Here is a 17,342-nt window from a genome sequence, read left to right as displayed (position 1 = left end):
AGCAAGATGACGATATTCTGAGCAGAAATTCATTATCAATATATTGGCTGTTCCTTCGACCAGGCGGACGATCCCTCTTGCTACAGACAACCCCCGCTCAAACAGTAAACTTGGGTTCGCTTCGACCAATCCCTCCACGCAGCTGCCGTTGTTGGTACCCACTGCGATCAGAGTACTCGACCGGGGTGGCAACGTGATATGTTCATCGAGAATCGCGAGTGAAGCAGATAATGCAGGACTTAAATCGTGCGCGATGGCGTTTTCTGGTGAAAGACGTGCCTGTGGATTAATGGTCCCACTGTTTGCCGAAAGGAAGTCTACGCCCAGAATGACGTCACGGGAGCACTGCACTAGGACGATGAAAACGGTAGGGTACATGTGTCCTCGAACCGCTACACGAGCCGTACGTACAGTCGCGATCAATTTGAAGGTGATCGTGCAAGCATCCACCGGCGGGCCTTCCAAGCAACATAGCGGCCGATTTCGGAACTGCGAAGATAAACATTGCGCTGCCTTCTTCCCCTATTATGCTCTTCCAGCCGGCAACCATCACCCCCAAGACCAACTCGCCACATTTTTGTGTTTGTTTCCCATTCATGGCAATGAACTGTGTGCGTCGCTTCCTAATGCATGTCTTGGCTAACAATGAAGCCTCTGTGCAAAAGCGCATAACGCAATCGAAATAAATTCGCAGGTTATGCCGTGAACGGTAACGGGAGTGACGGCTTTTCAGGGAACACCAAAAGAGAGAGACGGGAGATATCTGATGTTTCTCTCTCGACCGACGGTGATGACGTAACGTGGCGCTGCTCCTAGTTTTGGTCGTCGCTCGAGCGATCACCTTCAAATTGATCGCGACTGTACATCTTCCTTTTGGCTTACTACGTGACCACCTGCTGTTGGTATCTGCGGGCCGTCCCAAGCAGTAAGAACTTTCCTTTGTGGAGTGGCGAACACTGCGCTCACGACGGAGAAGTCAGCACCGGTGTAAACCAGTGCGAACACATCCCGGTTGTCTATCTTCACTGCTAGGTCCGTGGATTTTGTTCTGGTATTGTACGTGCGTCGGGGTGCGGTGCTGCGGCTTTGCCGGTACTTGCTACTGCCGCATCGCTTGGTCTCGTCGCTGGCATGAAGATTATATTGTCGCGTCCTTGACACATTTAGTTCGTACGGCGCAGGCGTATAGTTACATCGCTGGAATGTTGCGGCGGGGGAGGGTTTTCAGCAGTGCGACGGGCTGCAACCGTGCCTCCACCGGTTGCCGTCCGCAGTTTCCCAAGCTAGGGCTGGGGCACCTTCCCCGCGCTGCTTCCGCGTAGCTAGGACGGGGAGAAGTAGAACGGCGGGATGAGGGTGACGGCGACCTGTAGCGGCTTGTTGACGAATTCTGCCTTTGTAGGTAGTGTTCGGTCTCAAGTGGCCTTTGGCCAGGTTGCGGACGTGGAGCCCCGATAGGGAATCCACGGATGCCGAGGTTCCTGTAGAAGCAGCGACGGTATACATGGCCGGGCTCGCCGCAGTGGAAGCATAAAGGACGCTGGTCGGGAGTCCTCTAGACGTCGGACTTTCTCGGGGCTGCCTGTTCGGCTCTGGGCGGGCGGTCATTTGGTCGTGAGCGTTGCAATGGAGAGTACGCCTATCAGGTCGGCGGCACTTGGTTTTGCACAGCGGCGGCATAAGACATAACCTGAGGTGGTCGAGAGGTGTATTCGGGTGCTTGGTGCGGCTGAACTAGCTGCCCTGCTCCCAGTGCCTGCTGGACTTCTTGTCTGATAACGTCGCTGAGCGCTGCGACTTGAAGACTGGAGCTGGGGAACATTTTACGAACTTCCTCTTGTACTACAGCCTTGATTGTGTCTTGAAGGTTGCTCATGCTCATGGTGTCGGAATTCCGTGGGAGACGCACCACGGACCAGAGCAGGGCGTCCGTACTGTCTTCTTCGAACGTCGAGTGTTTTTTCCATGGCTGCGGCTTCAGTTAAAAATTCAGCGACTGTTTCTGGTGGGTTCCGCATTAGCCCAGCGAAAAGCTCTTCTTTCACACCTCTGATAAGAAAACCAAGCTTCTTTTCTTCCGGCATTTCTGGGTCTGCCCGACCAAAAAGATTCTTCATTTCTTCCACGAAGACGGCCACGCTTTCGTTAGGCAGCTGGAGACGTGTTTGAAGTTGTCTCTCGGCTCTTTCCTTGCGAAGGACACTTGTAAATGTAACAAGAAGGCTTCGCTTGAAGTTTTCCCATGTCCTGAGCTGTGACTCTTGGTTGATGAACCACGTACGTGTAGACTCCTCCAGCGCGAAGTAAACGTGCTGCAGCTTCGTGTCGTCGACCCACTTGTTGTAGCTCGCCACGCGCTCGAATTGTTCGAGCCAGTCTTCAGGGTCATCGCAGGGGGTTCCACGGAATGTCGGTGGCTCCCGTGGCTGCTGCAACATGCCGGCTGTAGGAGTGATGGGCTCGCCCATCTTGACTGTCGTGGCCTCTTTTGCAGGGCGAGTCTTCTCTGGTAGGAAGCCGTGCTCAGGGGGAGAGCCCAAGATTCCGGCGGCTTCTTTGTTGGTCGTTTTCTTCTCGCTGATCCAGACTGGTGTCGCGAGTGCCTGAACGAGCGCTGGACATACCCAGCACCTCCACCAGTTGTCACGAGTGGTGCTACACACCGGTAATTAGAGAAGACGAGCGCACAGCAAGACAAACATTTATTGAGGCGTGCCCCACATAACCAAAAGCAACTAGCCCCATGGCAGCAACGTGTAAGTATAGGTTTGTGCGAGTGCTCACACGCGTTAACATCCATCATTCGAACGCCACCGGCACAGATGAAGCCCGAAAGGCACGTGGCAATATATTCTGGGACGCGGGGCCTTTAAGCCTGTCGCGTGAAATGCAAGTGTGTACGTGGCTTATTTGCATGTACGTTCACTTTGGGTCTCTCTTGTGCCGCTGACGTGCTCTTGCCTCACGCTCTCGTTGACGAACTTGTGCTGGCAACGCCCTCTTTGATGAAACCTCTGTTTTGCTGCGACTCGTCTCTGTGGCGCTTCCGGCTATTGCTTTTCAAATTGCGGAGCCCACATCTGCGACCACTATATTGTTTAGTGATGAGACAGATGACAGCGAACATGCTCCAGACAAGGCGCTTCACACGAACCAGTGTAAACACTAAGTGTAATTTGCTACCTCAAGAAAAACACAATGCAGTCAACTCCCGTTAATTCGGCCTCGGTTAATTTGACTTTTTGCTTAATTAGAACGTATAGAAAAGTCCCGATGAAAAACAATACATAAAGAGAAGTCGTTCAATTCAAACTGGAAAGCATGCCGCTTTGATTATATCCTAACAAGCGCTAAGGAATGCCAACACGACGAAGAGTCACATCTACAGAACGGGTGCTAGACATCAATTGAAGGTTTAGTGACGAAAAAATAGCAACGTATCATCTGTGTTACTGTTTTGCGCTTGTTGGGATTTCCAAGTTCCGTTACCACCAACTAGCCCTAGCTTCAGCGCTTTGGGTAGTTCGACCCACACCTTGTTCCCTCTTAAGCGCACAGCGATTACTAAAAGCTTGAAAACACAAATTCCGCAGACTGCTTCCTTAGGCGTGAAGCTGTTTTATTTAAATGGATTTTTATCTTTTGGTGGCCGTTGCTCGTTCCGCCCGTGAAGCCATTCGTTCTGGCTTGGTTGACGGCTGAAGCAGCTTCAAACATATTGCGCTTCTCTGTTGAGTCGCCGCGTCAAGAGCATGCGTAAATTACGCACTACTTTAGTCAGTAAAGAAAGATTTGAAAGCATTCATATTGCTGCCGTTAGTTAACCGAACCTTCCGGATAATTCGATCAAAACTTGCGGTGCAGCACGGGGCGAATTAATGGGAGTAGCATAGCGCAGGCGTGCAAGCGTAGATACACAATCAGGAAACAGCAGCGCTGGTGAAGTAGTAAGTCTTGCGATTCTGTGATCAATCATGGCGAGCTAGAAATCTTGTGCTGCAGAGTTTTTATTGCAACGACTTTTTGCTTTCCATCTATCTGCTCGCCTGAACGTGTCAGCAGTCATATAATAATTGCAAAACTATCTGTGCGCTTTTCTTCTTGAGAAAAAAAAATAAATTATGGGGTTTTACGTGCCAAAACCACTTTCTGATTATGAGGCACGGTGTAGTGGAGGACTCCGGAAATTTCGACCACCCGGGGTTCTTTAACGTGAACCTAAATCTAAGTACACGGGTGTTTCCGCATTTCGCCCCCATCGAAATGCAGCCGCCGTGGCCGGGATTCGATCCCGCGACCTTGTGCTCAGTAGCCTAACACCCCAGCCACTGAGCAACCACGGCGGTTTTTTTTTTCTTGAGGAGAAGAGTTGGCGGAATGCGAGGATGTTTCCAGCGCTTTAAGCAGACGCGACATCACGTGAATGTGCGACTAGCCGCGTTCTTGGTTAATAAGGTGAAGGATTGGGCCAGTTGGTTTTGCATCATGAGGTTATAGCTGCGCGAAGTAAAACATATACACAAATAAAGCGACTCACAGGGACACAATGCTTGTGTGCACACGTATATGCTTTATATTTGGCGCTGCTTCTGACGATCCTCGGTTAAGCAATGGTTCGATCGTTTTAAAGCTGGCCGTGCAACAACTTTACTACCCTTCCGCCAAATTGCGTCTCTACAGCTATTCTTCAATGAACGAAAGAAAAGAAAAAAAAAACAGACCGTTCAGTATACAGAACAGTACTCGTGAGTGTAGGTGTCCGTAAGTGGACGCTCGCCGAATTATTTATCTACTGAAATTTATATTGCATTAGAAATGATGACAACCTCGGGGGATAGGAATGCTTGCAAGCCAGACAGTAAGCGAGGGGCGGAATCGAGCGAAGTGCGAAGAGATTGTTTACGAACCCATTCAGCACCGGATCCAGCGTTGTTCCCATGCAGTTCTGGAAGGCAACGAGAATCACGCCACGTTCTCACTGCAGCTGTCAAGCACTTGCGCCCACGCAATCACCACTGCGTCGTCACTGGCAGCGTCATCAGCGGCGTGGCGCCAAAGCACTGCGTAGAGGCTCGGTGCCGCCTAATGCGGGGAAAGCCAACACAGAGAAGCATCGCGGGGGTCGTAATAACTGTAGAAGGGCTGGCAAGCGTCGAGATTAATTACCGAAATTACGCCGCCAAATGAACTGTCCAGATGAAGCGTATTCCCCAAGGCTGGGATATGCGCTTCCGCTGACCGCTGCGGGAGGTCTTGCTATAAGGCCGGAGGCGCTAGTCACGTACTGCTTGCCACCACTGCCCACGAAAAGGTTGTGATCACACTATTAATAATAACCTATCTGTTCTTTATTTCTCGTCGCATGGACAATGATGGGGTGCTCGCTCACCAAGGTTGGCTGCGTGACGTAATGAGTTCTTCTTCCATACCGCTCCCTATGAATGAGCCAGTGATTACGTCACACGAGAGGTACGATAATTCACAATAGGCGGCGCGTCATGCGCTCGTGCGCGCGCAAAGACAAAAAATCTCTGTTTTCGCTACGTTATTACAGAAGGCTACTCTTCACATCTAGCCATAGACTTTGTTGTCGTTCTGAGAAATCCAAGTGATCGAACAAGCGGCGTCCACTGAGCAGTTTCGCTAAGCCCCACAATTTGACGGTTCATTGAAATGCGTTGGGGACACTTGTGGCTGCTTCTCACCTACCTTAAGATCTTCCATCATCTTGACGATGTCCTCGCGGGACTTGACGTTGTTGAACTCTCGCAGCAGCTGGGGAGGAACAGCGCTCGAGTTAGTGTGCGCTCGGATCGTTGAGCCCTAGAAGTGAACTCACGAGATCCTTGTCTTCCGTGTAGTCGTACTGGCACAAGAGCAGCTCGGTCAGCTGAAACATACATGGGTGAGATCGACACCGTACAGAAACACACTACAGTGCTAAAAGAAGTGAACGTAAGGTGAGCCTTTGAAAGCTTACCCTGAGCACACGTCTTTTCGGGGATGTGTATGTACTTGAGTAAAGAGGATATAACTTTAAACGCAGCACACCGAGCAGCAGAAAACTTAGAAGAGCAAATACTGAGAAAAAGATTATGCAGATTCCACGGATTGTGGGAATCGATGTAAGCGAAGCTTTCTGTGCTGGTTGGTTTGACTGACCATGATTAACGGTGATGTTAACGGCGAACGTTTAATTGCTTCAGCGTTTAGTCTAACACGGGAGTGGTGAGTTGATGTCAAACGTTATACTTTGCGCACGCCACTGCTGTTTGTCTGCGTAGTAGATAGGACACACAGGGAGACGTGTTTGCTTGAGGCGTTGTTGTGCGCCATGTTTTATAACCTCTGAGAAGGTTGAACATTGTCATTGCCTCACATGGCACACAGCATGGTGCACAAGTATTAAACTTGAATTGGATTGTTTATTTATTTTATTTATTTTGCGGACCAACATTTTGGTCTAAGCACGAGGGGCAAAAGAAAAATCAAGTAAGTCGTAACACCAAGAACAAGAAAACATGAATTCGTTGCTTTAAACACTCATCAATACGCTAAAAGCAACAGTATGTCTGTGAAACAACAACAATAAGAGTACAATACATTTGAACACTAAACACCAAAGATATAATTTTCTAGTGTTGTAGCAAAATTCTCACCTGCGAAAATCTCCTGAGGGTTCCAGTTTTAACTGTTCAGGGAAAACAACTGTGTTTGTAACTGTATGGGGCTGTACGTGCCAGAACCACAATCTTATTATGAGGCACGCCGCAGTGGCGGACTCCGGATTAATTTTGATACCGTGAAGTTCTTTGACGTCTCCCAAAACATAAGTGCACGTGCGTTTTCTATTTCGCCCCCGTCGAAATGCGGCTGCCGCGGTCGGCATCAAATCCACGACCTCTGGCAATTCCATAGCCGCAAAGATACTACGGCGGGCACCGAAGTGTTGATTTAACGGTCTACCGCTTTCGTAGTGTGGTGTTTTTTGCTTCCTGTATTGCCGCCACCTTCAAGCGATTTTAAACATGAAAGGATTTCAGCTCCCGTTGTCGGCGACCTTCAAGTGACCTTGAGCCAAAAGCCAAAGCCGTTATCCGGGCACTCAAGCGAAAACATCCGGGCAACTAGGAAAGACCGCATACATACGCTAGTTATTTCTCAAACAAGTTACAAAAAACATTGCTTCCGAGTTCTTCCTAATGTTTATTAACAATATCTCAAGCTGTAAGTACTAGTGCGCTGAAGCTTTGTCATTTCCAATAGCGATGTTCTAGAGACCGCATTTTCCTAAGTTTTGAAGGGTTGCCCGGATGACTTAGTTTTGTTCTCGCAACAATGCCCGGATGTTCTCGTTTCGTTCTCACCCCGTTCTCGTCTTGAATGCCCGGATAACGACTCTGGTTTTTGGCTCAATGTCTCTTGAAGGTCGCCGACAACGGGAGTTAAAAGAATTTCATGCTTACAATCGCACACTCGTATAATTACTCATGAATGCAGGTTTAAATTTGTTGGATTATGCTATAATGTGGCTCAGTGAGATCTCTCGACGCGACCGCTCCTGGCCGGATGGACAAACGTTGTGCCAAGCTCAGAGGGAGGCCGAGCGGCAAGCTAAATTTAGCTCCAATTGCGCAATGCGTACCGAGACGCTAACTGCGCACGCGAGAGACATGCACCATCTGTAATGGCTTATTTCCTTCGCACAACAATGCCAAGGTAAGACGCGTGACTACCATGACTGCAATCAATAATGGTATGATATGTTTTCGTTACATGCAGTTTAGCAAGCCATGCACACGCCCCCTCCGCCACCGATCTTAAAGATGTTTCACGTCACAAAAAGTATGGTCTACACAGATTTTAAAAATTCAGGAAGATCTTTGTCGACTCTTTCATAACTGACAGCTGAAACGCAGGAGAGCCGTTTTTGTCGTACGCTGCTGCTATCTGAAGCTGCATCTGGAGGGCAGAGAACTTAACATGGTGTATGTGCATGACTCCAACGGGTCCGATGGGACCAGGACATAGCGCCGTGTGTCGTTTTAAGTGTGGATACTATGGAAGAGCGAAGTGGTTCGCGTTGGCTGTTTCTTAACAGCCAGCCGCTTTGCTCTGCATCACTGAGCCTACGTACGTGTCGTAGATGATTAAATAAGCGCAAGTAGAGGCACACTCGCAACAACGCATGCACACACTCACATACGCAGACATACACCAACACATGCAGACACACTATAGGTACGTCCCCCCAACACAGCGCCATGTGTGGAGCATGTGTCTGCGTGTGTGCGTGGTTGCTAGTGTGCCTATTTGCGCTCATTTAATTTTTTAAGATGTCCTTACCAACTTGACAAACACCAATTTCTTTTGAGCCTATGTCAGTGTGAAATTCTTTTCCTCACTTTTCTCACTGCTTTGTGTAGCCTAATCTCTTTCCTTTATGCAGCTTATGTCGAATGAAAACTATGCAGCTTTCAACTAGCTCGCCGGTGCTGTAATCAAACTCACGAGGTTTGCGTCCACGCACGGGTCAGCCATCTGCTGGGAGAAAGTGTACAATGCGAAGCAGCCCAGTGACGCCACGATGTCCCTCTTGGACATGCCGTCCAAACCCTGTGCAAAGAAATGTGCAGCCGTCACGATGGACCAACACTAACGGCACTGCGTATACTCTCTGTGGCAACGAAGGGTATGCCACGGGGGAGGGGGGCGAGCACTTGTGTTCTTGTGCCAAGCAGTCCGGCAGCGCTTTCTCGGAAGAGACGCAGGAATCGACGCACCTTCGACGTGTGACCGCTTCGCGTTTGACCGGAAGGGAAAAGCCGCAAAACAAGGCGGTGGTGTGTTTTGTCATATATGTAGCTGTTTTAAATATGGTGTTTATGTTTTCTCTTCCCCAGCTTAAACAGATCAAAATGTGGGACTTTTTTCAGAAGCTCTCTCGCTTGTGCGAGCTTTGCCCCCTTCATTGCCACAGGAAGTGGTCCGCGAGTATAGCCATGTAAGTCGTTCAGGCTAACAAAACGTTATTGCGCCCGCGCCCAACCATCACAATGCAAAAACTCGCATCACTGCTTCGAAAAAGAAGCTCTAGAGGCAAGCGGTCATTGTCTGACAATATTAAAAAGTGTACCGCTGTTGCCCTGACGAGACATTAGTGTGGTCGCCCGAAACACAGCAAGGCTAGCGTAGCGACACGTTGCTACTGGTGCTGCGATGCATCACGCGGGGTAAGCAGAGTTTGTTTTACAGCGAAGGGCTGTTTATGTCGAGGGTTCCATGCATTATTGTTCTTGTGTGCAAAAACAGTGGGCCGATCCCGGAGATAGTGAAATATCGGGCCTAACCGCAGCTGAGGCGAAACAGACTTCAAGTACTCTGCCAACTTGCAAAAATAAGTTGATATCTATAGTCCAAATAGGAACCCGCATTAGATATTAAGCTGATAAGAACAGATACTGCACTTTGACCCGCGTTGGCGAGGTCTACGTTCGCACTAGCCTCTCTTTGTCGGCGTTCCTGCTTTCCTTTCCTTTCGGCCTCCCGCGGTGGCGGTCCCATCGAAGCGTCACGTGGGTCTTGTTACTTCGGCTCCATGGGGCGGCGGTCCCTTCGTCCACGCGAATGTATATAAACATCACGGTAAATGAGTTTGTAGCTTTATTCAAAATTGTATGTCCCCTCTGTGTCGTGTGCTAAACAGCTTCCATGCATGGTCATCCACCGTCACAGAGTGGAATGGCTCGTGATATTTTATGATTTTGTTTCGGTGACAACCCCCGCGCTAGGCCGACACCCTCTAGAGAACTTAAGGCCTTCTGGCTGTACCCTCTCCCCTTGAGCTACGTCACGCAAAAGAAGCCCACATAGAAGTTCTGTGCAATGTGCTACGAAGCTACGAGCGGCACAGTTGAACATGAGACGTGGAAGACCGAGTAGGCGACGACGGCGATAACAATTCGATTAGTTCCGGGAACCTTGCCGCTCCTTGGATAGCTTCGGGGTTAGAAAAGTCCTGGCATGCTGCGACATGCTTCCGATCGCACTTTTTTTTTTTTCTGGACGTGAACCGTGCACGTAGCTTCTGCGCTTGTGCTGCGATTGCGGTTGTGTCCGGCAAGCCTTCATTGCCGCTGAATGTGGATTACGTTCATGCCAGGATATGCCCAATAAGTGCTGCGTGCCCAATTGCAGGAGCAATTACAAATAGGTGCCGAAAAATCGTGCGTTCATCTTTCCGCAAGATCAGGGACAGAATATTGGGTGCCAATGTTAAGGCAAAGAAGAAAAAAGCTGGAATTCTGCGGAATAGGGCAGCAGTTTCTTTAAAAATAGTTGCACGAATGTTTTCATTTCATTTTATTTCCTTAAAGGCCTCATTGAAGGGGTGGGTATATACAGACATGAAAAATTGAAGGCCATGTTTTTAATACAGGGTAAGATTATTTGTTACGGTGTTTAAAAATGTGCTAGGATAGGTTATGACTGTGATTTCGTTGGAAAGGCCGTTCCAGTCTGTTGCTGCACCAAAAAAGAATGAAGACGAAAAAGTGACAGTGCGTGTACGAGGGCGCGCGACTTGTTGCGGGTGACCGGTGCGGCTGGATATGCGTGCCGGGGGGAGAATGTATGAAGCTTTGCCAAGTAAGCTGTAAAATAACTTGTGAAAAAAACAAAAACAAAGACTAGCAATGCGGCGGCGAGATACAAGCAATGATAAGCCGGATTTTGTTTTTAGTGCCGATATACTGATGTCGTAGGAGTGGTTGGAATGAATAAATCTTGCAGCTAGATTTTGAAGCGATTCCAGTTGATTGATGAGATATACTTGATGAGGGTTCTAAATCATCATCATCATCAGCCTGGTTACGCCCACTGCAGGGCAAAGGCCTCTCCCATACTTCTCCAACAACCCCGGTTATGTACTAATTGTGGCGATGCCATGCCTGCAAACTTCTTAATCTCATCCGCCCACCTAACTTTCTGCCGCCCCCTGCTACGCTTCCCTTCCCTTGGGATCCAGTCCGTAACCCTTAATGACCATCGGTTATCTTCCCTCCTCATTGCATGTCCTGCCCATGCCCATTTCTTTTTCTTGATTTCAACTAAGATGTCATTAACTCGCGTTTGTTCCCTCACCCAATCTGCTCTTTTCTTATACCTTAACGTTACACCTATCATTCTTCTTTACATAGCTCGTTGCGCCGTCCTCAATTTGAGTAGAACCCTTTTCGTAAGCCTCCAGGTTTCTGCCCCGTAGATGAGTACTGGTAAGACACAGCTATTATATACTTTTCTCTTGAGGGATAATGGCAACCTGCTGTTCATGATCTGAAAATGCCTGCCAAACGCACCCCAGCCCATTCTTATTCTTCTGATTATTTCCGTCTCATGATCCGGATCCGCCGTCACTACCTGCCCTAAGTAGATGTATTCCCTTACGACTTCCAGTGCCTCGCTGCCTATTATAAATTGCTGTTCTCTTCCGAGACTGTTAAGCATTACTTTAGTTTTCTGCAGATTAATTTTTAGACCCACTCTTCTGCTTTGCCTCTCCAGGTCAGTGAGCATGCATTGCAATTGGTCCCCTGAGTTACTAAGCAAGGCAATATCATCAGCGAATCGCAAGTTACTAAGGTATTCTCCATTAACGTTTATCCCCAATTCCTCCCAATCCAGGTCTCTGAATGCCTCCTGTAAACACGCTGTGAATAGCATTGGAGATATCGTATCTCCCTGCCTGACGCCTTTCTTTATTGGGATTTTGTTGCTTGCTTTATGGAGGACTACGGTGACTGTGGAGCCGCTATAGATATCTTTCAGTATTTTTACATACGGCTCGTCTACACCCTGATTCCGTAATGCCTCTATGACTGCTGAGGTTTCGACAGAATCAAACGCTTTCTCGTAATCAATGAAAGCTATATATAAGGGTTGGTTATATTCCGCACATTTCTCTATCACCTGATTGATAGTGTGAATATGATCTATTGTTAAGTAGCCTTTACGGAATCCTGCCTGGTCCTTTGGTTGACATAAGTCTAAGGTGTTCCTGATTCTATTTGCGATTACCTTAGTAAATAGTTTGTAGGCAACGGATAGTAAGCTGATCGGTCTATAATTTTTTAAGTCTTTGGCGTCCCCTTTCTTATGGATTAGGATTATGTTAGCGTTCTTCCAAGATTCCGGTACGCTCGAGGTCATGAGGCATTGCGTATACAGGGTAGCCAGTTTCTCTAGAACAATCTGTCCACCATCCATCAACAAATCTGTTGTTACCTGATCCTCCCCAGCTGCCTTCCCCTTTGCATAGCTCCTAAGGCTTTCTTTTCTTCTTCCGGCGTTACCTTTGGGATTTCGAATTCCTCTGGACTAATTTCTCTTCCATTATCGTCGAGGGTGCCACTGGTACTGTATAAATCTCTATAGAAATCCTCAGCCACTTGAACTATCTTATCCATATTAGTAATGATATTGCCGGCTTTGTCTCTTAACGCATACATCCGATTCTTGCCAATTCCTAGTTTCTTCTTCACTGTTTTTAGGCTTCCTCAGTTCCTGAGAGCATGTTCAATTCTATCCATATTATGCTTCCTTATGTCAGCTGTCTTACGCTTGTTGATTAACTTCGAAAGTTCTGCCAGTTCTATTCTAGCTGTAGGGTTAGAGGCTTTCATACATTGGCGTTTCTTGATCAGATCTTTCGTCTCCTGCGATAGTTTGCTGGTATCCTGCCTAGCGGAGTTACCACCGACTTCCATTGCACACTCCTTAATGATGTCCACAAGATTGTCGTTCATTGCTTCAACACTAAGGTCCTCTTCCGGAGTTAAAGCCGAATACTTGTTCTGTAGCTTGATCTGGAATTCCTCTAGTTTCCCTCTTACCGCTAACTCATTATACGCCTTCTTATGTACCAGTTTCTTCCGTTCCCTCCTCAGGTCTAGGCTAATTCGAGTTCTTACCATCCTGTGGTCACTGCAGCGCACCTTGCCGAGCACGTCCACATCTTGTATGATGCCAGGGTTAGCGCAGAGTATGAAGTCTATTTCATTTCTAGTCCAAATTTCTAGTTCCAAATGGGGGATGCATATTCTAATTTCGCCCTGACGAGATAATGATAGGCTAGTAATTTTACATTTTGGGGGGCGTGCCGCAAATGGCGTTTTAAAAACCCGAGTGTTTTGTTAGCAGATGAAATGATATTCATAATGTGCCTTTCCCAGGTTAAATCACTACTAAGCTTTACTCCGAGATATTTGTAGGAAGGAACTAATTCAAGGTTGACGTCAGCAATTTGATACGAGAAAACAAGTGGATTTCTGCGGCGGTGGAAGGAGACAGTCTTACGTTTGTTAGGGTTTAGTTCCATTAGTCAAAGGTTGCACCGTTCCTGCAAACTTCGCAGGTCGTTCTGAAGGGACGTGTTATCAGAAACGCTGTTAATTTTACGATAAATTACACAATCGTCTGCAAACATACGGATCTTTGAAGGTACGTGCATTGGTATGTCATTAATGTAAATTAGATATAGTAGTGGACCAAGGACGGACCCTTGGGGTACGCCTGAGGTTACAGGGGTAGAGTTGGATGCTTGATTGTTGACAAAGACTGATTGCGAACGGTTACTAAAGAATTCTCGAACTCATGCTAAGATATCGGTATTAAGATGTAATGCGGCAAGTTCTAGTAGTAGACGCTCATGAGGAACTTTGTCAAAAGCTTTGGCGAAATCTAGGAAGATGGCGTCAGTCTGAAAGTTAGAGTCAAGGTTTACATAGAGGTCGTGAACGAACATAGCTAGCTGCGTTTCGCAGGAAAAGCCTTTCCTGAAGCCATGCTGCGAAGGATGAAAAAAATGGTTGGCATCAAGAAAGTCCATGATATGTGTGTAGATATGTTCCAGGATTTTGCAGGGTACACTGGTTAATGAGATGGGGCGATAATTAAATGGGGAGCGTTTGCTGCCCGATTTGTGAACTGAAACGACCGTTCCGTGCTTCCAATCTGGAGGCAGCACGTTTGTTGAAGCTGACTGTGAAAATAGAAGACAGAGATATGCTGCACAAATATGTTTAGTGTTTTTAGAAGTTTAGACGTAATGTCGTCCACACCAGTTGCCGATGAAAGTTTGATGTTGTCTATGAGGGATGAAATGCCGGATGGAAAACTGTAATTGGTGGCATGGTACATTGAAAGTTCGCATGGGGAATATAAAATGACATTTCAGTTTCTTGTGTAAAAACTGACGCGAAGGTTGTGTTAAACGAGTGAGCACATTCAGCGTCGGTTAGGGAATCACCTGATTCATTTGATAGGGTAACAGTTCGCGTGTCCTGTGGGCTTAAGACTTGCCAGAATTTTTTGGGGGTCGTTATTAAGCATGCTCGGCACATCAGAATAAAAGAATGAGCGTTTGGCATGATGTATGACTTCCAGATAGGCAGTTTCAGCGATTTTGTATTTATTCCATGCGTCAGGGGTGTTACGGGACTTAGCTGCGCGGAAGAGACGTTTTTTCCTGTTTTCTAATCGCTTCAAGGCTTTCTTGAACCAGGGCTGTGCTTAATTGGAATAAATTATGCTAATTTGGAGAATGTAATTGCCAACTAGATTGTTTAGTTTCTCTTTGAAAATGAACCATTTTTCACCCATGATGTGACAAGGAAAGACACTTGCAAAACTGGGCTCAAATTGCGTTAGTTCATGATTAATTGCTTCATAATTGCCCCATTCATACAAGCGAATAGTCTTTTTAACAGTCGGAGTCAAAACGGGTTTAATTACGGAGTCAACATAGTCAACATGTATGACTTTATCGTCACTTCTTTCGGTAAGATACGTGATGGATGATACGCCCTCAGGATTACTTGTTAAGACAAGGCCTAGAATGTTTTGGCAGTTATCGGTGACACGGGTTGGTTCTGTGAGCACTTGAGATAAGTTAAAGTTGAGGCATACCTCAAGGAACTCGTTCGATTCCCTTGATGTAGCCGTTGGTGCAGGCCGGCTTGACCAATCGATTTAGGAAAATTAATGTCTCCAAATAGAATTACATGCATGTGGGGGTGTTTGGTCGTTATTTAAGTTGTTATTCAGTTTGAAAGAGAAGTCTGGAGTACTCTTAGGGGGCCTATAGCAAACGCCAAGTAAAATTGAATGGGGAGCGGCATGGCATTTCAGCCATAAGATTTCAAGATCGGCCATAATGTTAACAGATGTACATGATATATTTTGGTTTACGGCGACGAGTACCCCTCCCCCCCCTCTCGTACCACCTGCTTCGCCCCCGTCCGACCCCTACTCCACCGCCAGCAACCGCCCCCAGCACTACCACTTTCTGTCGTCACGCTCTCCTTGCTCGCCTCCCAGCAGAGGGATTCAAAATCATCTTCAGACCGGGAGGGGGACTTGACCTTCGCAATACCACTAACGGAGCCCTGCTCCAAATCCTCTGCACTTTTGCTTCATCGACTACGCCACCGCCCGCACCGCCGACCGTGTATGCGGACCAATCCGTACAACCCTTACTGTCAGCACTCCATCTGAGCCGCGTGCTCGTCTCTACTTCCGGGTCTAGGAACTCCGCCTGGGTCCCATCTCTGGCCCCCTGCGTACCTTGTTATGATTGGGGGTTCAATCCCATCGCTCGTGATCCGTTGTCAAGATTGGAGTCGGGCATGAATTAGAAGGTAGCTGGCCCATGCCGTCGTCCAACTTAACCACGCTGTGGACGTTGATGAAGGGAAGGACTGCTTCTCATCGAGAACGAGGAATATGGGTTTATTTACAGAATTTATATCAGTCTAACATGACTGCTTGAGAGAGAGTGTTCTGAGCAGCCGCGCAACAGCGGTTTTTAAACACTCGGTCCTCCCCCGATACCCAGGTGAACGGAAACGGCCGTCCAAGCACCGTAGGCGAGTTGACCAGGCACTGTAGGTAAGAACGAGGCACCGTAGGGGAGAACGAGGCACCGTGGGGGCATTTATTCCCCGAACTGCAGCGTGCCCGCCGGCCGCCCATTGTCTGGCGTCTTGGTCGGCGCGTGGGAAGGGGTGTCAGTTGAAGTTCCCGCGGCTCAGTAACAATAGTTGGTCTGCCGAGCCCGTTTAGTTGCAATGGCGACTTCGTCAAACTCGCCTCCAACGACGGAGAGTCGAGGACGCACGTATTGTTGTTCACACACAGTTGACTTAGTCACGCCGTGGCTAGAGGTGTGTGGCGACGCTCCCAGAATGTTGCCGCCATAGTCGCAACTGGGTGGCAAAACTTGCACTGCAGCTGGCTTTTCTTATCAACCTACATGAGCACACCCGACAACGCCCTCCGTGGCATTATATACAAGGCCGTGGACTCCCTAACCCAGGATGACGTCCTTGACCTCTTACGCCATCCCCGACGCGCGCCAGATGGGGCGTTCCAAATACATCCTCATCGCCTACGTTGGCTATTCCACTGTCCTCTGTACCGTCGTGTTTAATTGCGAGATTTACTGCTGCCACCCCTTCCGCCAAAAAGCCGAAGTCTGTACGAACTGCTGGCCTTCTGAAAACCGCGCGGACGTCTGTACTAAGCTCAAGTCCGCCCTCTGCTACCGCTGCGGCCAGGCCCACACGGCAGTCGATCTCCTGTTTAACTGTCATCACCCCCGGCCACCTCCAAGCCCTAGCCTCCCTCACGAGCGCCACCCACCGGGCCCATTCTCAATACCTCCTGGCCTTCCCGCCGCCGCACTGCCTCCCGTGGTGCCCGGTCTGCCAGCAGCCACCGCTCCGTCTCCTTCCCGTCTCGCCCAGGTCCGACAAGTCCATCGGGCCCGTCGCCACCACCACATCACCGGCAAGCTGGAAATTGCAGCCTCACAGGTCGGACCCCCAAACCGCGGCCCTCGAGGCCACTATCGCTGCCCAGCAGCTCTAAATTCAGGGGCTGTCGCGCCAGCGCGTCTGTACTCCACCGCTCCTCCTTCCACAGCTCCCGCACCTCCACAGCCGCCGGCTCCGCGCCGATGAACACGGCACCCTCGGCTGCTCCCAACCTCGACTTTGAAGCGGACATCTCCCTGAGCGAGGTTCGTGCTGCGCTACTCACGCGCCGCAACACCTGGGCCCCGCGGGTGGACCGCGTGATTAACAAGGCACTCGGCAACCTAGATACCCCTTCCCTCGAAGCCCTTACTGACCTTCTCAATACACATTCGCATGCTGGCAGCCTTCCCTCCTCCTGGACCCATACACATGTCTCTTTCATTACCAAACCCGGCAAACCTATTGCCCTCGAACACCTCCGCCCAACCTCCTTCGCCTCCTGTCTCGGCAAGCTGTTCGAGCACGTAA

At 48.7% G+C, this 17,342-nt stretch overlaps 1 protein-coding gene and 1 pseudogene across 5 annotated transcripts in view; both read right to left on the bottom strand.

Annotated features, from left to right (window-relative positions):
• The window catches only part of LOC142588513 (uncharacterized), a 68,667-nt gene that overhangs the window by 23,863 nt on the left and 27,462 nt on the right, over window positions 1-17,342 (bottom strand). Inside the window, exons 3-6 of one of the 5 annotated variants that reach the window (XM_075700326.1) lie at window positions 8,512-8,616; window positions 5,840-5,890; window positions 5,710-5,775; window positions 4,908-4,945 (exon numbers count right to left, since the gene is read on the bottom strand). In XM_075700326.1, the coding sequence (XP_075556441.1) occupies window positions 4,908-4,945; window positions 5,710-5,775; window positions 5,840-5,890; window positions 8,512-8,616 (260 nt within the window). The other 4 variants (XM_075700327.1, XM_075700329.1, XM_075700324.1 and 1 more) reach the window with 4 other exon arrangements.
• LOC142589178 (U2 spliceosomal RNA) lies at window positions 9,307-9,488 on the bottom strand (annotated as a pseudogene).

This window comes from Dermacentor variabilis, chromosome 7, assembly GCF_050947875.1.
Source record: "Dermacentor variabilis isolate Ectoservices chromosome 7, ASM5094787v1, whole genome shotgun sequence".
In the NCBI taxonomy this organism is placed as follows: domain Eukaryota; kingdom Metazoa; phylum Arthropoda; class Arachnida; order Ixodida; family Ixodidae; genus Dermacentor; species Dermacentor variabilis.
The sequence above is the reverse complement of the archived record's forward strand: the minus strand, read 5'-3'. Positions and strand labels throughout refer to the sequence as shown.